The sequence below is a fragment of the Narcine bancroftii genome, chromosome 3, assembly GCF_036971445.1.
Source record: "Narcine bancroftii isolate sNarBan1 chromosome 3, sNarBan1.hap1, whole genome shotgun sequence".
Lineage (NCBI taxonomy): Eukaryota > Metazoa > Chordata > Chondrichthyes > Torpediniformes > Narcinidae > Narcine > Narcine bancroftii.
In genome coordinates this window covers 157454301-157479220 of record NC_091471.1, presented here as the reverse complement: position 1 = coordinate 157479220, position 24920 = coordinate 157454301, and the positions used below count along the sequence as shown (strand labels likewise).

Sequence of the window (24920 nt, the reverse complement as noted above, 5' to 3'; positions counted from 1 at the left end):
TGCTCCTATTTCTTCTTAGTACCTTTGATAGCCACGCAAACATTTTTTTTAAATAAAGCCAGCAATCCCTCCAGACTCTTCCTTTGATTGACGTGGCTCTTTTATCGAGGAAATGCTGCAGATGAAGCGAACCCTAAACTCGCTGACGCGGCCGTATTTAGTCCACGTGTGGTGCCACGTCGCAGCGCAGGCGCGGTGTTGTCAGTGAGGATCCGCCTTCCTTGCCCGGCACCGCTTTGCGCGTGCGCCGGAGCGCGAGCGGTGGGTAACAGTTAGCAGCAATGAACTTCCTGAGAGGAGTGATCGGCGGCCAGAGCGCCGGGCCGCAGCCCAGCGGCGCCGAGACCGTGAGTACCACCACACCGAGGGCAGCAGAAGATTGCCGCTGACCGGACTCCGGCCGTGTATGCACCTGATTCCCCGCTTAGCGTGGACTGGGAAGGCGCTGGGCCTGGGGACCCTGGGCCCAGATTTGACGGAGCGGCGGGCGGAGGGCAAGACAGGGTCTTGAATTCTCCACCGTGGCTGTAGCTTGTTCACAGGAGCGCTTTCCAATGAAAGCCGATACTGAGCGGTGATCTGACATCACATTTAAAAACGACCGAGGATGTGGGCAACAGCAGGTTAGGCAGCGTCGGTGGGGAGAGATCCAGGCGAGTTCTTCGATAGTGTCTCTGCGGGCCGAGGATGAAAGTTGGGTGAAGTTTCAGGAAGATCCAAAGGGAAACCAGGGCGGGTTGCAGCTTACTCAAGGGTTAAATTTTTAGAGAAGATTTAGTGAGGTGTAAGTTTATTGTAAAAACATAAGTACAATATACAAATGCACCATGATTCCTGCTTGTTGTAGTCAGGAAAATATGTGAGGTGCATCAACGATATAAATTAAATTACCAGTTTTCCATGAAACAAGAAGTGATGGCAAATATAAAAGGAGAGGTAAATATTTTCACAGTTGCAATTAATGCAAAAAAAAAGTGATGTTTCAAGGAGATGTCTTAGTGGTCCTTGAATAGTTTATTGTTACAGTTCAGGTGATGTGTGGAGATTCAGGAACCTGATAGTTGTTGGGGGAAAAAAAACTGTTCTTGAACTTCAAGGTGCTTCTGTACCTTTTGAAGGTAGTGGCGAGACCAAGGTATCAGATTTTATTGCCATGAACAATTCGCAAAATTTGTTGTTTTGCAGTAGCATCACAGCGCAAAAGTTTATAAAAACCACCTTATAAAAATAGTGCACGAAAAGTCACTTTGGCATTGTCTTTGGTTCATTGATCATTCAGGAATCTGATGGCAGCAGAGAAGAAGCAGTCTTTATGCTGCTGAGTGTTATTCAGGCTCCTGTACCTTTTCCCTGATGGTAGAGTGAAGAGGGCATGGGTGGTGGGGGTCCTTGAGGATAGAGGCTGCTTTTTTTAAGACTACACCTCTTGTAGACATCTTGGATTGGGTAAAGTTTGGTGCTTGTGATGTCACAGGCCAAGTTAATACTTTCTGGAATTTTTTTCTAGTCCTGAGCATTAGCTCCTCTATACCAGACAGTTATGCAACCAGCCAGAAAACTCTCCATGGTACATCTGTAGAAGTTTTCAAGAGTCTTTGGTGAGATACCAAATCTCCTCAAACTCACAAAGTATAGCTGCTTTGTAATAGGGATCATCTATGCTGTTGGCAGTCTCTTTGAGGCAGAGTTTCACATCATGTTTTCAATGGACAGGACGGTGGTGCCTATGATGGACTGGGCAAGCTTTGGCACTTTCTTGCCCTTCTATGTTTATTGACACTGGAGTTGCAACCAGACAGTATATTTTCCACAATGCATCTGTAAAGTTATTGTATTGGCAACCTGCAAAGTCTCAAACTTGGAAAGTAGATATGCTGATGTGCTGCCTTTACAGTTGCCTTGATGTGCTCTCTCCAGGAAAGGTGCGTGAAGGTGTGTCATCTATAACATTCTTCAGTGCTCTTCCAATTACTGTTTGAGTATTGTCCTGATTTAACTTACTGAAGTGCAATGCTTCACACTTGTTTATTTAACATTTTATTTAATTGTTTGCATCATTACAGGAAAAATGATGCAAAGCCAATGATGCAAAAAATATATTTTCTCCCCATTCCCCACCCAAAAGTAAGAAAAGAAACACCTACCATTTAATTTACAATAATATCAGCATAGACAATCATTAATTGTTATTAAAAATGACTAATTGAGGAGTGGATAAGATAGAAGTGGATGGAAAATTATCCATTAAAATCCATATATGGATTCCAAATGCTATATTAAAATTTTTTTTTAACTCGATTCCTTAAACTGTATGTAATTTTTTTCCCCCAAAGGTATACAATTTGGCATCTCATTATACCATTTACTTAATAACACTTCTCTATCATCTTTCCATGATATCAGTATACATTTCTTTGCAGTTGCTATTGCAATACTTATCAATAAATTTAAAAAAAAAATTTTATTTGTCCAACTTCAATTTTATGTCCTTTTCATAAATATCTCCAAGTAAAAATATTCTTGGTTCCTTTGGTATCATTATCTTCATAATTTGCCCTAATAATAAACTCACTTATTTCCAAAACCGTTCCACTTTTTCACAAGACCACACTGAATGCAGAAAAAAATCCCTATTTCCTTTGCATGTTGAAAATTAGGTTTAAGTCCATTTAACTTATGTGGAGTATAATACAATTGATCAAGAAAATTATATTGAACTATTTGATAGCTAACATTTAATCTTAATTTAATTTAACTTAATTTAATCATAACACTTTCATAACATAATTTTGACCAAATCTCCTCCTGAATTTGTATATTTAAATCTTCCTCCCATCAGATTTTTGTTTTGTATAAATCTTTTTTCTTTAGTCTCTTGTAATGTTATATACATATTAGTATCTGTTATATTTTCACATTGACTTTCTTTAGGGAGTCTCAAATCTGCTCCCAGTCTCTCTTTCAAATACAATTTTTATTGATAATATGAAAAAGTTGTATTATTATGTTTGTTACATTTATCTTTTAATTGAACTTTACACTTGTTAATGTGAAATTTTATTTGCTATTCATTGGCCCACTTCCTGAACTGATTTGGATCCTGTTGTAAACTTGGATTTCCTTCCTCACTGTCCACTACATCACCAATTTTGGTGTCACCCATAAAATTGCTAACTGTTAACTATATTTTCATTCAAAGTTTTAATATATACAGCAAATAACAGAGGGCCAAGCATTAACCCCTTCAGCGCACCACTTTTCACAGTCCTCCCATCGGAGAAGCAACTCTGTTGCTCACATTGTACTCCTTTCTTCAAGCTCACCATGAATTATATGATCTTACCATCCACACTTGCTTGCCATGTGAGATCTTGTTGAAGGTCTTGCTAAAGTCCATAACGACAATGCCCACTACTGCTCTCATCATTACTCTTGGTCACTTCTTCAAAACTCAATAGGATTCATGAGACATGATTTTCCATGCACACGTCCATGCTCTTTCTGCACTCTATGAATGTTCATACAGCCCCCTTCCCAATGCAGAACAGTTGAGCAGCATGGATCTGCTTTTGTTTAAAACTCATAAAAGCCTATCAGTTTGTTCAACTTCAGTCTTGTGGAGTTATTGATGGTGCATTAATTTTATGATGGAGTAGATCCTGAAACCAGAGAGGCTGGATATCGACCCTCAATCACCTGAGGCATCTACCAACTTTGAGCTCTGGCTACGCTGTTTGGAGGCATTCCTTCAGGCATCTTCATCCACTGTGCATTCAGAGACTGATAAATTACAGGTACTGCTCTCCTGAGTCGGCTCCCTGGTGTACTTGACGATCAGGGACACTGCCAACGAAGTCTACGTCAGGCATCTTCTGGTGATCTGAAAGCAGTGACCCGGGGAGTCAAATGCCAAGTTCCTCTGGGCCCTGCGAACCCTTGCAAGGGGCTGTGAAAGTAAGGCCATGATGGCTGTAGAGTACACAGAGGACCTGATCATGGATGCCTATGTTGCAGGGATCAGGTCGAATTACATCCGCCAAAGATTATTGAAGCAAGATGAGCTCAGTCTGCAGAGAGCGGTTGAGCTGGCAGGTATATTTGGAATGACGCTCCAGAATATGGAGGCCTACTCAACTGACAATTTGGCTGCTTCATGGTTGCCTTAGGCGCTGCCATTTTGGGATGTGCCACCACCTCCTTGCCCCGCTAACGATCCAACCATTGCAGCAGTATCTCATGAACACCTTTGATCGCCACCACCCGGTGCAGCCAGCAACCCAACAGCCGCTGTATTCTGGGAGAACCCGAAATGCTATTTCTGTGGCCTGGGCAAGCATCCGAAGAAACGCTGGCCAGCAAAAGACACAGTCTGCTCCAGCTGTGGGAAGAAGGGGCACTATGCTAAGGTATATAGATGTAAAACCCTTCCCAGGAGTGCTGTGTGCGGTTCGTGTGGGCCATCATCCTGGATACCGCCATCGTCGGGAGCTAACAGCGCCAAGTGCGAGTTGTGGGAACAGTCATCTTTGGTGTCTTTTTGGGATTCAGTGACGTGCAGGCCTTGGGGGCCACCGTCGTGGACATTGTCATCTTCTGGATTGACATGCGACCTCTCCGCCAAGGTGAAAAGCAGCGCTCAGACACTGGCCTCCGTCGCACTCAATCAGGAGAACCCACATCAGCTTGCCAGGTCAATGATAGATGTTCAGGTAAAAGGCCACGTGATGAGTTGCATATTCGATAGTGGGAGCATGGAAAGCTTCATTTATCCCTGACATGTTGCAGCGCTACTCCCTCACGGAATGGCCAGCAAACCAAAAGGTCACCTTGGTCTCAAGGTCACATACAGTAGATATCTGTGGCTACTATGTAATGACTCTGACTGTGTGGGGTACAGACTAAAAAAAACGTTGAACTTTTGGTGATGCTGCATCTCTGCGTTGCCATACTACTGGGACTTGATTTTCAATGTCACCTTAAAAACGTGTCATGGAGTTCGATGGGCCCCATCCACCCGTCGCTGCCTATAAGCAGGAGTTCTCAAATCACCTGCTGTGCTCCACCCAACCATCGCACCCAGCCAGCAACCCAGTTGCTTATCATGCATGATCTGTGGTCTCTCCTCGCTCGAAATCACCCCTCCACCATTGTTGGCCAATCTCACCGTTGCCGTCAGAAGTAGGAGATACAGTGCTGGGGACAGGGCCTTTATTCAGGCGGAGGTGTAATAGTTACCTAATGAGGGTACCATTGAGCCCAGCACCAGTCCTTGGAGAGCATAAGTAGTGGTGGCGAGTAAGAGGATGATCATCGTCTACAGTCAGAGCATTAATTGGTGCACACAACTAGACGTGAACCCCCTCCCCCAAATACCCAATGTAGTGAACCAAATTGCACAATATTGGGTCTTCTCTACCATCAACTTGAAAACTGCATATTATCAGCTCTCTATCTGCCCAGAGGGCTGCCAATATACTGGGTTCCGCCTCTACCACTTCCTGCGGATCTGCTTTGGCGTCACCAATGCAGTTTCAATCTTCCAGCACGAGATGGACTGCATGGTATATCTGTTCAATTTTCAGGCCACATTCCTATAATCTTGACAATGTCTCGATTTGTGACCATGATGCCAATCTTCAAAAATTCCTCAAATCTGCCAAGCTCCTCAATCTCACATACGATAAGACCAAATGCGTATTTTCCACAACCTGTCTTGCTATTTTTGGCTGTGTTATTAAGAACAGAGTGTAATGAAATATATATTGGAGAAGTTGGTAAGATTAGAGTAAGTTACATACATACACACATTTTAAAACAGATCTTATTTGAATTTTACAGAAACAATGGAGAATTTCACAAGTAGGTGCTAATTGAAATGACGTCATGAAATGAATTGGAGGCTGGCTGGTTGGATAACTAACTACAAGGCTTCTGACCTTTCTGCAAAGTGCTCATGGAAGGGTTACTCCTGGGTTTTGTTTACCTAAGACAACAGCTTGAACAAGAAGGATAACTCCTGTTGTTTGCAAGTGAGAGAGTCACATGGGCTTCCTGGCAGTTGGGGAGAGGGAGAGAAGACCAGCTCAGCAAACTCTCAGCCAATGTGTGTGACAGTGAAAGCAGCTGAACAGTGCAAGCCAGGAGAAACTGGTTGGAAACAGAAAGCTCAAGAGTGGATGATGGCTGAAAGTGCTCTCTGTCTGATGTTTCTCTTGAAATAAAGGGAACAGAAAGGAACTCTGTTTTAGCCTGAAAGAAAGAAGTTACCATCTGAAGAACCCTGATGGGGCAAGTTTCATCAGCGAGACATTGAGGTGACTAATGATGGTATCTCAGTTGTGGTAATCCTGGAACAACAAATATCTCTCTGCAAACCTCCACCTTCCTGAGCGGTAAGCATTTACTCTTCGAGCACCAAAGCCTGGTGAACTTTATACATGTTAAATTCTGTGCACAGTATAAGAATTGCCTACAAGCAGCGAACTTGGAAGAATGAGAAGTGAGATTGAACTATGAACCAAAGAACTTTTCTTAAATTTAAACACACCTTACATACACGTGCGCTTAGAATTAGAAGGGGGTTAAGGTTAGTTAAGTTAATAGAGATAAGTTAAAATATGATTCTGTTTTTATGTTTAAAGATAATTAAAAACAAATTTTGTTTAACTAGTCTTGGTGAATCTCTATTGCTGCTGGGTTTTGGGATCCATTGGGCTCGTAACAGGAGTCATTGGTGCCCTATTGTCAAGGGGCCTTCCAGTCTCCCAACTGGCAAGGCGTCCTCCCAGAGGCACTCCACTTTATCAGGTCTCTTCTTGTACTGCCATGAATGCCACACTGCATGAACATATATTTTCCTTTTCCTGGAAATTAGAGACTGGGACCATGCTGCAGTCATGGCTGTCGGTCCCAGGGCTGGTCCAACTCCAGAAACATGAGGAGCCATAAGTCCGATCCTCTGGTCAAAATGATCTACCTTTTCCATGCCAACCCCCAATATGCCTCTGGTGGTACCCTGATGGGCATGAGGACACTGTCTCTGTTAGGAATTTGGCACCCTCAGGGGACATGGAGACTTCAACTGATCACTCCACACCTCCCTCACCCCTACCCATCCACAATGCACCAGGGCCATGGCACATAACCTCACCCCTAACAGAAGACACACTAGACTCGTTGCCATATACCTACCAACCCAATGCTGACGATTGCACATGGGTGCCTGAGACTGCCCAGGTCCCCATCACTGCACCACAACAGCAGCCTGAATTATGATAGTCACAGTGAAAAACCAGACCACCTGAAAGATTTAATTTGTAACTGTATCATCCCCACTTCACCCTGTTGGACTCTTTTTAAAAAAAAAACAAGGGGTGAATGTGGTAAACCACTGTTTGTATATATTTGTTTGTTGGGCATACCCATTGGCTGACTGCGTGTGCAGAACAGTTGAACAGCATGGATGTGCTTTTTTTTCTAAAGCTAATAAAAGCCTGTCAATTTGTTTAATTTCCGTCTTTTGGAGTTATTAATGGTACATCAGTGAGTAAGTATCGGGTAGTATGTGGGCAGCAGAAATGTCAATTAATTGAGTGCAGAACAAGGTTTTACAAAGAAAGGAATTGAATTTGGAGGTGACCAATGTGCAGATGATTGTTCCAGCAACAGCTGGAGGCACAGAGATAGGTTGTAGAAAAAAATGTGAAACAGAAAATGGACTGTAAAAGCTTTTAGAGGTCTGTGAAAATAACACAATAGCAAGGGGAAATGCATGTGCCTTCCAAACAGATGAGGGAATTAATAAGGAAAGTAAAAGATTTGGCAGAGTAAATTTTTTTTTCTCTGAATTTACAGAGAATAATATAACAACAAATACTGGATTACAAAAGCTCTGATAAGAATGAGAAAGTTTAGGAAATTAGTATTGGTGGAGAAAGCCATTAAATCCCAAGGGGCCAATAATCAACATTGGAATCTTGTAAGTGAAGGCTATGCAGATAATGGTGGATTGACCATCTTTTAAAATTCTATAGCTCTGGAATGGTTCCTCTTGACTGGATTGTAGAAAATTGTGATCCTGTGATTTAAGGAGAGGAGAGTATAAATGGGGAATTCCGACATGTCAGCTTAACATCAGAAAAAGTGTGTTTGTTAAAGACATGGCAATGGCTAGAAAGGAATAATAGCTTTCTGTGGACTAGAAATGTAGATGGTGGAAGATCATTTGTCAGGAAGCATCTGTAACTGAGTTAATTGGACAGTTTTTAGAAACTATACACACAGTAGGACTTTTTAAATTCTATTTGGGCCCCTATATATTCCATATATGGTTGCCATATTCTTATAAAAATGTCATATTTATTCTTTAGACTGAATGTGATTTTTTTTTTTCCCCCCCCCAGAAGTATACAACTGTTCATCTGCTATCTGAAGAGGGGAGTTAGATTTCCAAGTAATCGCAATACACTGCCACAGCTAAAGCTATTTTAACAAATTAAATTTGGAATTTAGATAGTTTATTACTTATTTCAATAAAGTTGCCCAAAAGAAAAATCTCCTGGTCGTCTGAAGTTCTTCCTTGTTATCCTCAATAGTATTTCAATAATATCCTGCTGGAAAGGTCTCACCTTCACACACAGCCATGTAGCATGTCCAAGCATTCCTATTTCTGTTCCACATCTAAAACATATCTCCGATATTTTCGATTTTGATTTATGTAATTTCTGTGGTGTGAGGTGTAAATGGTGAGAAAATTATTTTGTACTAATCTGTATCTTGCATTTATAGTTGATGTCATGCTATCCAAACATCAATTAGGCCAACATCGTTCCATTATTGCATTTTCTAAATCTGACTCATCTCTTTCTCAATCTCTGTAAACTAGTTTTACACTTTAATTTTGGAGAGAAAAGTACATTTTCGATATAAATTTAGATGTGTTCCATAGCCAAATCATTTGTTCCATCTCACTAATTTCAAGTAGAGCCAAGTTTGGTCCCTGTTTTTCTCTTATGAATGATCTTAACTGGAAAAAGCAAAATAATGTCCCATTGGCTACTCCATACTTATTTCTTAATTGTTCAAAAGGCACAAGAGATTCTTCTGTATAAAAAATAATCAATGTATCTTATTCCTTTGCCATCCCCATGAATTCAGTATTTTGTTACCCAGATTCATAGGCAGTAGTACATTTTTACATAATGTGTCCTCAGTGATATACCTGCTTTTTCTCAATGCATTCATTTATTTCTTGCCTTATTCAAATCATGTGTACTAATATAGGATTATACATTTTCTTTGTTATTAACTTAACATTCCAATTATAAATAAAGTCCTTCATAGTCTCCTCTTTTATTGAATTCAGTCCCATTCAAATCCACGAAGGGGGACTGTTTCTTCAAAGAAAGATTATAGAAATATTGCTTGTTCTGATAGATGATAATACTTAAAATCTGGGAGTCTAAGTCATCCCAATTTATCGTCCCATGTTAACATTTCCAGTGCAAATTTTGGTACTTTCATATTCCATAGGAATTGTCTTGTACAATTATACAATAATTTAAAGAAAGCTTTTGTTAGTGCAATAGGCAATGATTGAAAGAGATACTGTTGTCTTGGCATTACCTTCATTTTTATACAATTTACCCTTCCTATTAATGTAGTTAGCAGATCTTTCCATTTCTGTAAATCTTTTTCTATTTTTTTCTTGATAGAGGGGTATAATTAAGCTTATATAAATTCTAAATTATTATCTGTTGTTATTCCTAAATATTAAATTCTGTCTTTCTTCCATTTAAATCTACTACCTCTCATATTCAAAATACCTTATTGGCATTATCTCACTTTTATCCATATTTATTTTATATCCTGATATTCTTCCATATTTTTCTAATGTTGATTGTAATCTTATCAGTGATTCAGTTGGGTCAGTCATGTGTAATAGCACATCAGCAAATAAATTTATGTTCTTCCTGTCCAACTTTGAAGCCCTTAATATTCAGATCTCCTAATCTGTCAGAGGTTCAATTGCCAGGATGAATAGTACTGGTGTAAGGGACACCCCTGTCTACTTGATCTACTCAAGGGAAAAATAGATGACTGAACCGCAGTAAATAACTCACAAGACAAAAGTTATGTGAATAACATAGGCTTTTTATTAGCAAGAACATGGCAGTGTTTGGCATCTATGGGCCCAATCTGAGCTGAGAGCAGTGGACAGGAACGCATTGCAGGCAAGGGGGCTGCTTCCCCATAGTCACCCTATAGTGCCGGTCCTCCATACCAGCTAGCACCGAAAAACTACATTCTACTGTTACAAGCCCAAAGGACCCCAAAACCCAGCAGCAATAGATATTCACCATGACAAGTAGTTACTTAAACAAAATTTGTTTTTAATTATCTTTAAACATGAAAACAGAATCAAACCTTAACTTATCTCTATTAACTTAATTAACCTTAACCCCCTTCTAATTCGAAGCGGACGTGTATGTATTGTGTTTGTAAATTTAAGAAAAATTCTTTGGTTCACAGTTCAATCTCACTTCTCATTCTTCCAAGTTCACTGGTTACAGGCAATTCTTGTACTGTGCACAGAATTTAACATGTATAAAGTTCACCAGGCTTTGGTGCTCAAAAGATGAATGTTTACTACTCAAGAAGGTTCTTGTAGGTTTGCAGTGAGAGATGTGTTGTTCCAGGATTTCCACAACCGAGGACCCACCATTAATCACCTTGATGCCTTGCTGATGAGTCTATTGATTTCTGGAAAATCTATTCCAATGCTTCCAAAAGTTTAATAGAGACTGCGATAAAATCATTTTAAAAAGTACGATATCTCTTGTGCCATTGATGGCATGGAAGATCATTTATCGTGGGACACCGATGACGAAGTTGAAACTGCCTCATGAGATACAGACTGGGTCTGTATCATGACTGCTTAAACAATATGGATGTGCTTGCTGCCATCTTTGCTTCAGAAAATTATAGTGAATTTGATGGGTTCTGTATGTGTTGTTTTCAGACAATGATAGAGATTTTAAAGGATGCTAATTGTGTTGTTGTTTTCAATAAAAATCAGCCGCAGTCAGGTTTTTTTGTTTTTCAAGGGTCAACTTGTGTGCCGGATCAGCGCAGATTGGATATTGAGCTGAATTTAAGGTCTCAAAAGTTTATCTGGCATTTAGATCAATCCCTATTTTTTGGATTTCATGAGTTGACTTGTATGCTGATATATATGATAATTCTATTCCTTGAGACCTCTATCAGGTATATTGCTATGGTCTTCCTTCATGAAGAATGATGCAAAAAACTCATTTAGTTCCTCTGCCATTTCTTTCTATTATCAGCACCCATTATAGGCACAATTCCAATGCCATCTACAAGTATGCTGACAAGACCACAGCTATTGGCAGAATCACAGAGGTTAATGAGGAGGCATACAACAGGGAGATAGATCAGCTTGTTGAATGGTGCAATGATAGCAACTTTGCACTCAATGCCAGCAAAACCAAGGAAATGATTGTGATCTTCAGGAGGAAGTCAGGGGAATGTGACCCAGTCCTCATTGAGGGCTCAGTAGTGGAGAGGGTCAAGAGCTTCAAATTTCTGGGTGTCAACATCTCCGAGGATCTGTAAGGATCACCAGTGGTTATACTTTGTTAGGTGTCTGAGGAGAGTCACGTGTCACTGGAGACTTTTGTAAACTTCTACAGGTGTACCGTGGTGTGTATTTTGACTGGTTGCATCACAGCCTGGTTTGGAGTTCCAACTCTCAGGATAAGAATAAAGTGCAGAGGGTTGTTAACTTGGCCTGTGACATCACAGGCACCAGACTTCACTCCATCGAGGACATCTACATGAGGAGGTATTTTAAGAAAGTGGCCTCTCTCCTGAAGGACCCCAACCACCCAGGCCATGCACTCTTCACTTTGATACCATTGGGGGGGAAAAAGTACAGGAGCCTACACAATGGCACATAATACAATGTTGCAACTACCAAGGCTAGTTACCAATGTATTTGCTAATGAAGACCAGGTCACAGAATATGAACAGGATGTTTGAAAGTTCAAACTTCAAACTCACCTCATTCCAAAGGAGGAAGTTAGGGCAGATACTTTCTTAGCAAATATTAGCAAAACGAGGAACTATCTTAACCTCAGCAAGATGGCACTTTCCTGTTTCCATGCCCTAGAAGTGGAAAGTTCATAAGTATCATGGGAGGTATTTTGGACAGAACGAAAGGACAGATGCATATTGCAGCATTCTCATCCATGTATCTGAAGAGCGAGGGGGGGAAAAAAAAAACGCCTGTCAGTACTTTGCAAGGAAAGATTTCTTCCATGACCCAATAGATCAAAGACTTTGTAGTAATATTGAAAGTGGCATGCAAAGAATACCAAGCAGAGAAGGAAAAGGAAGAAGCTGTAGTAGAGGAAAAAAATTGTTGGGATTACAAAACCCCCAAATACAGCCCCCACCTCTAAAGCCTCAAGAAGGACTTGTTATCAGTAGCAGCCAAAGCAAAACACAAAGACACCATGAAGGTAACAAAAAGGCATGATGAATCACTGCAAATATAAATATTTTCAAAGTCACTAAAAATAATAAAAATGTTATTAATATACAGTGACATTGTCACATTATTTTGTAATGTCCGTTTTTACTTTGAAATGCAATAAGAGATTTGAAACTAGTAATTTTGTGCTGCCCCCCAAACCCCCAGCAAAGGGTGCTACACCCTCTTGACCCCCCCCCCCCACTGTATGCCCCTTGTGCAAGCACTCAGTTTTTTCCTTTTTTTAACCTCACTCACATGGCTGATTTAATAGATGGAGACCTATTTAAAATTTCATGAAATCATGCATATTTTGCAGTTAAAGTGTAAAAACAATTAAATGCTATTTAAAAAAAATTAACATGAGGTTTATATAAAGTCATAAGTTGATAAGCATGATATTTTCTTCATTACACTGAATAAAATATTTTGTTTCAATTCATTTACTCAGCACCTGTTGATTCTGAGCCTTTGTTTTGTTATCTTGGTTTAGCTGATCTTCAAGTGAATTTGGAAATTGGAAGTAAAGGTAGATAAAGCTGAAAATTTGCATGAGGTTAAAGTTTGGTAAAGATTGGTGAACTTCCATTTTGGGTGATAAGGGATGGTGTTTCACTTGAATATTTTATAGAACTTGCTACTGATAACAAGTCCTTCTTGGATTGGGCTTTAGAGGTGGGGGCTGTATTTGGGGGTTTTGTAATCCCAACAATTTTTTTCCTCTACTACAGCTTCTTCCTTTTCCTTCTCTGGTATTCTTTGCATGCCACTTTCAATATTGCTACAAAGTCTTTGATCTATTGGGTCATGGAAGAAATCTTTCCTTGCAAAGTACTGACAGGCGTTTTTTTTTTCCCCCTCGCTCTTCAGATACATGGATGAGAATGCTGCAATATGCATCTGTCCTTTCGTTTTGTCCAAAATACCTCCCATGATACTTATGAACTTTCCACTTCTAGGGCATGGAAACTGTTTCTGTCTTCACAGTTGAGGAAGAGTGCTTAGGTCATTGAAATAAATTCAAATAGAATGGTTTGAATAAGATAGCAGGTCATTAGATGATAAGATTTCTCAAATTGTAGAGCCACATTGGACAATTTCCGTCCTGCTGACAGGAAGTGCTTTCATTTTTTTAATAGTTTTGTGACATCAAATGATAGCTGGTAATTTATGATTAGTTTTTTTGGGGGGGTTGGTGGAATAACATGGAATCAATTGAAAGATTAACAAAGAATTCTAGAAAAAGTCTTCACCCAGATAGTGGTGAAGGTCTGAATGCCCTGTGGAGGTGCAGAAATCTCTTAACATTTGAAAATATTTGGAGCTGGAAATTGGAAGAGTCAAAGAGCACATCAATAGCTGGCATGATTGTATGAACTAGGTCATGTCTACATTCTGTAATTTTCCATGATTGCATAATTCTCAGAATAGATTTACCACCGAGGTTGTTTCTTTAAAATTTACTCCACTCTTGATGTTCGACTCAAGTGGAAGTAAAGAATGATTATGCATGACACTTGAACAATAATACAGTAGAAGTCCAAAAATCTTTTAGCCAGAAATCCAGATCAACTGAGAATACAGACTTTTCAAAAACTCTCACTTTTTAAATATAGCCGGTCTCTGTGTGTGTGCATGCATAAGCATAACAGATGCACAGCGGCAACCAACGACCACTTCATTTAAATAAATGAAGCATGCTTTGATAAATGAAGCATGCTGCATTTCCTAATGAATAAACGATCAAAATTTATCTGTTCACCTCGTTATTCCTCCTTAAATTTGAATTTTAAAAGTACTGCCCGAGAATCTGGAAAATCTGAACATCTGGACCGACCAATCCCTGAGCAGTTTGGATTTTTGGACTTCTATACTAAAAAGGGAAAAATGGAAGAAATTTCCACTTGGGCTTCAGAATGCACTGAATGTGGAAGAAACTGGAATTATGGGTCCGGTACAATCTGTAACAAATTCTGAGGACTCAGAAAACCAGCAGCAACAAAAAATTTACAAAAACAATGGCTACTTAAACAAAATTGGTTTTATTTTCTTAATACAGAATAATAAGATCAATATTTAACTTATCACTATTAAGTTACTTAATTGAACCCTTCTTAATTCTAAGTGTGTGCATATGTGAATTCAAGATGGTTCTTTTTCACTGTCCAGTCACTTACTGTTTACTTCTCCAAGTTCACTGGTAACAGGCAGTCTTTAGTACTGTGCACAGAATTAAACAGTCATTACATTCAACAGGCTCTGGTGCCTTAAGTTGTTACCAGTCAGGAAGGACTTTGGTGGGTGCAGAGAGACGTTCATTGGACATGCAAACTGATTTCCTTCAATCAGCAATCAAAGTGTCTTTCTGAAGAAACATGCTTTCTTCCAGATTACCACAAAGAGTTCTTCTTTTCCCCTATTTCAGGAGAAACACAACAAGCAGCCACTACAGAGATTTTGAACAGGCTGAACTCTGAACTCATAACTTGTCTTGAAATGGGGTCTTTAGCAGACTTTGTACTCTGCCAGCCTTTCAGCTTTTCTCTCCCTCTCTTTCTGTTTCTGTCTCTATTGCTGTTTCTATATTGTGATAATTTGCTTGTGAAAAATGACCAAAACTACTAAATCTTCTTCCTCCTTTTTAAACATATTTTATGAACTTATTCCTTAACAACTCATCCAATTAAAGGCTTCTAGTTTTTGTGCTGCTTGTGCTTGGTTGCTCAAATCAATATTCAAGGGGAAAGAGCGCAGATTTCATTTTGCTAGCATCTGTTTTCAACTTTTAAAACCAAGAATATTTCTTTCAATATTTAGAGCTGATTTCAGAAATCTCTTCTACATAAAAGCTATTGAGAAAAATGTATAGGTGCAAAGAGCCAGACGATCTTTCTAATAAATTTAGTTTCAGTAAATGTCAGTTTGGCTCCGTGAGGAAGTTGTTCATTCAATCTTTGCAGAATTTGAGCACAGCTTGACTCACCTCAAGACTTCTTTGGCTTTGGGCATTTCATTTTGTGCAGATTCCCAAATTAATTTTTGGAAAATGCATCTAACAATATTAGCTGCAACACAATGAGAACAATATGCTCATTAAATTTATGGTAATATAAAAATAGGAACAGGAGTAAGCCAGTTGGCTCCTCAAACCTTCTCTACCATTCAAGGGATCATGGTTAATTCAATTTTTAGTGTCAATGCTACTTTCCCTTTAAAAATTTTTAAATAGGTTACTTTTTAAATTTAAATAGATCACCTCTTGATTCACTCTGCAATTGAATGTTAAATATATTTGCCTCCATGGATATTTGGAGTCAGTACCGTAATTCTAAAGAGTCACAACAGTTAAGAGAAATTCCCATCATCTAATTTTCATCCTAATCCTTATTCTGAAACTTTGGACTCCTGAGGGAAACATCCTTTTGGCATGCGTCCTTAAAATCTCCCTCAATTCTGTCTCTTAAAATCACCATCTATACTTCAAGGACCATTTGGTCGACCTTACTTAATCCTCAGAATAACTCCATAAAGAGGTGCAGATAATGGCTTAGCTGACTTAAATGTGGATGAATCCTCCAGAGCTTGCTTTTCTTTTTAACCCCACCCCCTTGTCTTCCGTGTTCTCTCCAATTACCTGCCTCAACACCTTTCTAACCTGCCCAATTCCCTCTCACCTCTTGGGTCCTCCCCAGCTACTTTCCCCTTCATAGACATAATATCACCCTTTAGTCTTGGTAAAGGATCCCACCCAAATCATTGACCATTTCTACTCATGGATGTTGCCTGACCTGGTGAGTCCTCCAGTTGCTCATTGTTCGCTCAAGATTTCAGCATCTGCAATTTTTGGTTTCGCAGTAGCATAGACTTAGTGGGCACCTTCGTGTGATAATAATTCAGTGATATCGAATGTTCCCATTCAGAACACCTTAAAAAATCGAACAAGAAATGAGAAACATAAAATCATACTTACCCAAAAGCATGAAGGTCCTAAGATTGCTTGAAATTGGCAAAACTGGTAGAATCGGCATTTTCCATCAGGTCAAGGGATCTTAAACAGTTCATGCAAGTACAACAACTCCGCAGCAGTTTTAAACAGTTCAAGCAGGTACAACTCCACGGTTTACAGCAAGAACGCTGGAGTTTTAAACAGCTCAAGCAGGTACAACAACTCCAGAGTTGTAAACAGCTCAAGAGAGTACAATAACTCCACCAGGTTCAACAGCACTCCAGCAGTGGACCCATTAGCCAGGTAAAGAAGATCTGATGATGTGGACGCCGGGGGAGTTGGGGGAGCTACAAATCAAGCCGAGACGCTGGAACCTGAGGCTTCCACTCCCTACCATTCTCCTGAACACACTTGATGAACTCCAAGCCAGGCTTCAATATCAGAGAGACATCAGGGAATGCTGCATGATGTGCTTTATGGAAGGATGGCTAAATGTGGACAAGGGCTACACCCTCCATCACGTTGATCGAACACTGGCGTCTGGAAAAACCAGGAGAGGCAGTGTTTGTGCCATCATCAATTCATCGTGGTGCACAGATGTGACGGTCGTGTCCCAGTTCTGGTTCCCCAACCTGAAGCACCTGGCGATCAAGTGTCGCCCATTCTAACGGCCGAAGGAGTTCACCACTATCATTCTGGTCACAGTGTACATTCCACCCCAGGCTAATGTCAGGCTGACACTGGAGGGACTGAACACTGTGATAAACAGTCATGAGACAGCACATTTGGATGCCTTCCCGATCATTGTGGGAGACTTCACTCAGGCTAACCTGAAGAAATCTCTGACAAGCTACCACCAACAGATCATGTGAGACCAGACAGTCGACCACTGCTACACCAGCACTTTGGCAAGTCTGATCACCTGGCTGTTCTTCTACTTCTGGTGTACAAGCAGACACTGAAGACCACTACCAGTGATGAAGAAGGCAAAGGTGTGGAGAAGGGAGGCAGAGGAGCGTCTGCAGAACCGCTTTGAATTGGTGGACTGGAACATGTTCAAGAACTCATCCATAGGCTTGAATAAATACACCACAGGTGTCACCAACTTCATCAAGACTTGCGTGGATGAGTGTGAGGCCACACGCAAAAACAGGGTGTTCCCCAACCAGAAGCCCTGGATGGATCAGAGAATCCACAACCCGATAAGAGCAAGAAAAGGGCATTTAAGGCAGGGATCAAGATCTTTATAAGAAGTCCGATGACAGGAGTGGCTTCACCTCAGTGCTGGCCTTGGATTGGTTGGATTTGCTGCCATATCAGTTGTCACCTGGGATAAAGGTCGTTGGCCCCCATAGGATCTGCGTGGTTGCCATGTTTGTCCGCCATCTTGTGTCCTGGTTAGTGGGCCACTACATAAACAAGAATCGAAGCTCTGTTTGCTGCTTTTAGTGGCCTAACTCTGCATCAAGGGGGCTGAGTGGAGACCGTTGGCTAATGTCACAATGTGCTGACTTGAGGCGGTCGATGGTGAAAATCTCTTCCTTACAGCTGATATCCAGCACACACATCAAGTCTGACTACTTTGTACGGTCCCTCGTATGGCTTTTGCAGAGTTGTCTGGTGTGCCCCCTCCGAATGAAAACATACTCACAATTCTCTACATTTTTGTTGATGTGGCCATGCTGCAGAGGCTGCAGAGGTGCTAGAGTACGCAGTCTTTCCCTCAGCTTTGTCAATGAGACCCTCGAGTCCTTGGTGGTGGCAAAGAACTCCCCTGGTATCACTAATGGCGCCCCATACACCAACTCAGCTGCTGAGGCTTTGAAATCTTTCAGTGTGATGCAGATCCTCAGGAGGACTCTGTAGCTTGTCCACCCAATTCGGCCCCTTGAACCAAGCCATCAAGGCTGCCTTTAGGTGCCTATGGAACCGTTTCACCAACCCGTTGGCCTGAGGGTGGTATGCTGTGGTGTGATGGAGCTGGGTTCCCAGAATATTGGCCAGTGCTGCCCAGAGTCCTGAAGTAAACTCTGTTGGAAGTTGTATGCTCCAGGATTCTGAATCTTAACATCCAGGTATTAATCAGTGCCCTGGCGCAGGTCTTGGTGGTTGTGTCGACAAACAGGACTGCTTCCAGCCACCTCATGGAGTGGTCAATCATGAGGCAATATCTCACCCCGTGGGGGACTGGTAATGGCCCTACAATGTCAATATGGACATACCTCCGCAGGGTCTATGTGATCAACACATTCGTCAACCATCTTGTGTACCGGGTCGTGTCCCAGTTAGCTACACTGCCACAAAACACCAAATTTCACGACTTATTCACGACAAATTGTGATTCTGATATAAAGTTTGAGACTTTGTTACATTGGTTTTCTTGCATTGTCAACATGAACTGTTTGCACAGCTTCCAAATTCAGTTAAACTTTTGCAGATCTACTTGTGCACAATGAAGCAACTTGACAAAAACTAAATGGTTTTCTGAAGGTACACTGCAACTGTCCAAAGTGGTTTGTATTCCAAATAAAGTTAACATTTAGCTTGAATTTGGTATCAATGTGCAAAAGTTGAATGATATGAAAGCATAAGAAAGGAATTTCTTGGCTCTGGTGAGAACTTTGCTTGCTTGTATCCATTTCCATTGTTAATTTATTCAAATTCAACATTTTCATGATGATTATATGTGGTTTTATTATTTGGATCTAAATTGTGGCAGATCAAATCTTTGAGTTATTATCCAACTTTATTAATATATTAATTTAAAATGGATTATCAGTATGTGGATTTTATTTGTTACCTGTAATGTAATAGTCTTAGAAGCATGATTTGCATTTAATCCTTAAATGCTGTTTTACAGTTAACCTAACTGGACTATGTTCATTTTTTTTCCTGGAACAGGTTCAGAAGCTGTGTGACAGAGTAGCTTCTTCTACACTGCTGGATGACCGCAGAGATGCTGTGAGAGCACTCAAATCACTATCTAAGGTATGATCTTGATTGTTTTAGAATTTAGAGAGAAGGGAAGAAGGAAATTGGAGATAAATTGTTGAATTTTGCAAAACTCTACCAGCCATTTAGCCCACCATATATTCTGGTCCCGTCTCACTGGCCTCTTCCCACAACAAAGGCAAATTCTTTTCCATTTTAGAATATCCACATATCACTTGAATGTATTTCTGCTATTTTCCCAATGTTTTTGAAACATTCAAATTCAACACTCGCATCATCTGTGAAGGTTTCTTCTGAGTTTCTTGCATTTATTTGTCTATTTATGATTCTTGGATTTAGACGTAATGAAAAATTTTGTTTTATGCACCTTCCCTCTGCAGCATGTACTTATAATTGTGAATATATCCATTCTTCAAACTTTTTTCCTTTTCCTGAGAAAAGACTCCTAACCCTGTTGAGTCTTTGTCATATATATGCACCTTCAGTCGTGATGTTGTCTTCGTACATTCTTTATGTATTTCCAAGAATTCAAGGAAATTCTTTGCACCTTATTAATACTATACAAGCTACAAATGATCCAATGTAACCAAGAGTGGGGTTCATGCAACTCTTTTTTCTCCATTGAAGAACCCCAGATGCTTTGGACCTTTTTATGGCTTTGTTAACTTGTGTTGCAACTTGTAACAATTTAAGTTTGTTGATATATAACATTATACCCAGTGCAGTGAAAAGAGTTCTGTGAGCTGTCGAACAGATCATCTCTAAAATTCCTATAAAACCTTATAAAGTAGAAAAATGAGAGCATCATTGGAGTGCTAAGTTACAAAGGAAAAATATAATTTGTACAAAGCATGAGAGCACTCTTGTGAGCAGTTTAGGAGCTTCATAGTTGCAGGTTAGACACTGTCTGTAAGCCTATTAATACATAGTTTCACACTTTTTTGAGCCCTCCCAAGGGGAAGAGGGTGTGTCTGGCGTGTGATGGATTGGTCAGTATTTTGGCTGCCTTTAGTCAATGGCGGAGAGTGAAGTTGTTGCAAAATACATTCATCGTGTTTTTCAGCTGATACCTATTCCTATCTTGAGCAGAGCAACTCCTTTTCTACGTCGTGATGCACCTGCAGCAGTGTTGAGCGACATGGGGAACATGCTGAACTTTGCCCTTCTAAGAAAGGCTTTATCTGCTTTGTTGGCTGACTCTTCAAAGTGCTTGATCTAGATCAGGTCATTGGAGATGTTGAAGTGATCCATTCTTTCCACTTAAATAGCATTAATGAGGACAGGGGTGTATCTGTCCTTCATCAGAAGTCAGTCATTATTTCCTTCATCTAAATGATATTGAGACAAAGGTCTTATCTTGGCACCATGCCTTTAGTCTTTGTCTTCTTGCTGTATTCTGTCTCATTATTATTTGACAACACTGTACATGGAAGTGGAGCAGAATTTAGCTGTACAATTGTGGGTGTAGAGGCAGTATAGTAGAAGACTGAGTACACATCTTTAGAGTGCTGGTGTTGATCATGCAGGAAGTGTAGTTCCCTCTCTTCACTGATGTCTGTTGGACAGGAAATCAAGGATTCAGGTGTCAAGGGTGGTGTTGAAGCTGAGACTGATGTTTGGGAGGGAGTTTTCTGGGGTTTGTGATCTTGAAGGCAGAGCTACAGTCTATGAACAGTTGTCTGGCATGGATTTCCTTGCTGACCAATGTTTCAGGGTTGTAGAAGGCCAGGGAGATGGTGTCTGCATAGAGCTGTTCCTAACAAGAGGCAAACTGCAGTGAGTCAAGGCTGGCAAGGAGCTTGGATTTGATGAGAGTAACGACCAGCCCCTCAATACACTTTATGATAGTGGATGTCAGAGGCGCCCTTTGGTAGTCATTTAAGCCCTTTAATACACTTTGCTTTGGTATTGGTATGATCATAGTCTTTGTGAAATAAGTAGGGCTATGACTTTTTGTAGTGAGGGATTAAAGATATTTATAAATACACCCACTGGTTGGTATGTACAGGTTGTCTGGCCATGTCCTGGAACTTTGTCTGGGCTAGTTACTTTCTGTTGGTTCTCCTGCCAGAAGGCCAACCTGATTTCAACAGCTCCCTATTTAAAGCAAACACATGGAACCGTTTTTTCAATGTTGTGTTATTGCATGCTGCTTGGCTTTGCTTTGTACTCACTGATAGCATGTAACCCTTGCCATAGTTGCCAGGTGTTCATGATGTTTTCATGGGACACAAGCTTGGTGAGGTACTGGCTTTTGATTCTCTGATGGCCTTGTGAACTTAATTTATTGAAAAGAGCCTCTGTCCTGGCCTTCAGTCATGCATTGGCTTCATGGTTAATCCATGATTTTCAATTGGGGGATACCTTTGTCATCTTCTTGGTCATGCAGCAAAAACATACCCTTTTTACCTCCCCTAAACTTTCCTCTCTTCACTTTGTACAGATTCCTTCTCATGTTTGTACTGATGCCTTCTCCTGTTTACTACTTCCACCCTGAGAAAAATTATCTATGCCTCTTGTAGACCTCTAAGTTATCTCTCATAGTTCTTTCCTCCAAAGAGATGGGGGTGGTATGGTTGACGTAGTGGTAAGTGCAGCGCTTTTACAGCGCCAATGATCAGGACCGGGGTTTGAATCCCGTGCTGTCTGTAAGGAGTTGTACGTTCTCTCTGTGTGTGGGTTTTTCCCAGGGGTGTAGGTTAATTGGGTATAAGTTGGATGGCACAGACTTGTGGGCCAAAATGGCCTGTTATCGTGCTGTATGTCTAAAAATTTAAACATTTAAAAATTTGTATTTAAAAATTAACAAAAAAAGCCCTAGCTCTGTTAACCTTGCCTCATGAGACATATTTTCCAGTCCAGGCAACATCCTGGTAAATCTCCTCTACACCCTTTCCATAGCTTCCACATCCTTCCTATAAAGAGATGACCAGAACAGAACACAATATTCCAAGTGTTGTCTCTCCAGAGTTTTTTAGAGCTGCAGCATTACCTCAAGACTCCTGAACTCAAACCCCAACTAATAAAGTCCAGCATACAATAGGCCTTTTTTTTTACCTAAAACATCCTTGAGAGATTTATGTATTTGGACTCCAAGGTCCTCTGTTCTTCCACACTGTTAAGTATCCTGCCATTAACCATGTACTCTTCCTTTAAGTTTGACCTTCAAAAATGCATCATCTCACAATTATCCGGATTGAACCCCGTTTGTCTTTTCTGTGTCCAACTGTTTACATCCTGCTGTAATCTGACAACCTTCAATGCTATCCACAACACTTCCAAACTTCATATCATCTGCACACTTATTGCCCATCCTTCTACTTCTTCATCCAGGTTTTGGATACCATTTCTCTTGATGATATTTAGACAACTTTCCCAGTAAATGTTGTTAATCGAAGAAAGGGAGACCTCAGTGATCCATACCTTCTGCTGATGGGAAAAGTGAAATTACAAATTTCTATTCAGTTGGTAAAAGATGGTTTTCATTTGTGTTTAAATTTAGAAATATCGTCTTGAAGTGGGCAGTCAGGCCATGGATCATCTAATTAATGTGTTACAGATGGATCGGTAAGTGTCCACTCTTGAATAGTTACTACTTGGAAAGTGGTTAAACGCTGGTCAGTAGTAGAAATCGGGAAATGCCATACTGATTCTTCTGAATAATTGTTGGGAAATAGGTATTAATATTTCTGCTTTGAAAGTTTTTTTCTCAAATTGGGCAATGTTAAACTGAGGAATACAGTGAAATCCCCATTGTCCAGCATTCAATCAACTGAAAACTCAAACAACCAGCAAAAAAAAAATTGAGGAAAAAAATAGAAAAATAATTTTGAATAAATATGACCCTGTGGTTGATTGCTGAGACTTCATTGTGTGACAGAGTATATAGATGTGTGTTTTGGAGATAAATTGGGGCAAAGTTTGTTAGTGTGGGTCACATACAATCATTTTAAAACAGATTTTATTTGAAATGAGCTCTGCTAATGTTAGACGTATCGGACCCACAGCCTTTGCAAGAGCTTTAGAGAGTGCCCAAGAGACTTCGCTAATGGATTGTTGTTTACAAAAAGGCAACAGATGAAAGAGCTTGTCGGAGCTACATATTGTCTGGAAGGGAACATGCTGTTCTAAGAGGGTCATGTAATTTTGAAAGCAGAGAGTCAAACAGGCTTTCTCTCAGAGAGAGAGACACAGAGATCAGTTCTACAGTGTTACAGCCAGCAACAACAGCTGGGACTGGAACATGACAAGCTGGCAAGCTTGTAGAAAACCCAATTTTGGAAGATGGGTTATGAGTTCTTAATTTGGTCTGTCCTTGTGGTTCATGCAAGAAGAGAGGACTGGCTGTCTAATGTTTCACTTGGAATAAGAGAAACAAGAAGGAACTCTGATGACCTGAAAGAAAGAGGTTATCATCTGGAGAATTCTGAAGGGGCATGTTTCTTCGGCAAGATACTGAAGTGGTTGGATGTCCATCATATAACAAATCTCTCTGAAAACCAACAAGAACATTCCTGAGCAGTAACCATTTACCTTTCAAGCACCAAAGCCTGGTGAACTTTATAAATGTTAAATTCTGTGCATAGTATAAGAATTGTCTGCAACCAGTGAACTTGGAGGAATGAGAAGTGAGATTGGACTGTGAATTAAATAACTTTTCTAATCTTACACACACATTACATACACGTGCGCTTAGAATTAGAAGGGGGTTAAGTTAGGTTAGTTAAGTCAATAGTGATAAGTTAAAGTGTGATTCTGTTTTCATGTTTAAAGATGATTAAAAGCAACTTTTGTTTAAGTAACCATTTGTCTTGGTGAATATCTATTGCTTTGGTTTTGGGGTCCTCTGGGTTCGTAACAGTTGGCATTGTGTCAGGTTGTCAGCATGAGGAAGGTGTGCCAAGGTCCTGACTGGGACACTGGCCTGGAGGTGAATAGAGTTGCGCTCAGGGCCTGATGGGGAAACTTGAGTGGAGGCAAGACAGGCTGTACTGTGGATCTAGCTGCCACTCACCTCTGGGGTGACTCAAAATGTCTTCCTATCTCTGCGTAGTAAGAGGCTTTAATTTTTTTTAGCATTAAGTAAGGCTTTTTCTGTAAACTTTGGGGATGGGGTTAATTATAGCAGTATGGTTAGCATAGCAGCTAGCGCAATACTGTTACAGTGCCAGCGACCGGGGTTAGAATTTTAATTTTGTAAGTTAAGGGAATTACTTGATTAAAGTCAACTTGACATCATTAAAAATGACAGTACTGATTTTTTTTTTCCAAATTACTTTACATTTTGCACTCTCTTTTGTCTTTTATAAAGTATATTCTTAATACAGGTATATTGCTTAGGCATTGGAAGAGCGAGTCTCAGTCAACCAGAAAATTCACATATCCGTCATCTGCAATCCCCGTGGATGCCAGATAATGGGGATTTTACTGTACATGGGAAGATGTTGCTTTTGACTCAAGTCATCCTCA

At 40.3% G+C, this 24920-nt stretch overlaps 1 protein-coding gene across 7 annotated transcripts in view; it reads left to right on the top strand.

The window, feature by feature from the left end:
* The first annotated feature begins 223 nt into the window (after positions 1-223).
* The window catches only part of uso1 (USO1 vesicle transport factor), a 138373-nt gene continuing 113676 nt past the window's right edge, over positions 224-24920 (top strand). For 2 of the 7 annotated variants that reach the window (XM_069925525.1, XM_069925524.1), the window contains exons 1-4: positions 226-347; positions 5839-5859; positions 19401-19487; positions 22954-23018. In XM_069925525.1, the coding sequence (XP_069781626.1) occupies positions 282-347; positions 5839-5859; positions 19401-19487; positions 22954-23018 (239 nt within the window). In that variant the 5' untranslated portion in view covers positions 226-281. Of the gene's footprint in view, positions 348-5838; positions 5860-19400; positions 19488-22953; positions 23019-24920 lie in introns of all 7 variants that reach the window. The other 5 variants (XM_069925528.1, XM_069925527.1, XM_069925531.1 and 2 more) reach the window with 4 other exon arrangements.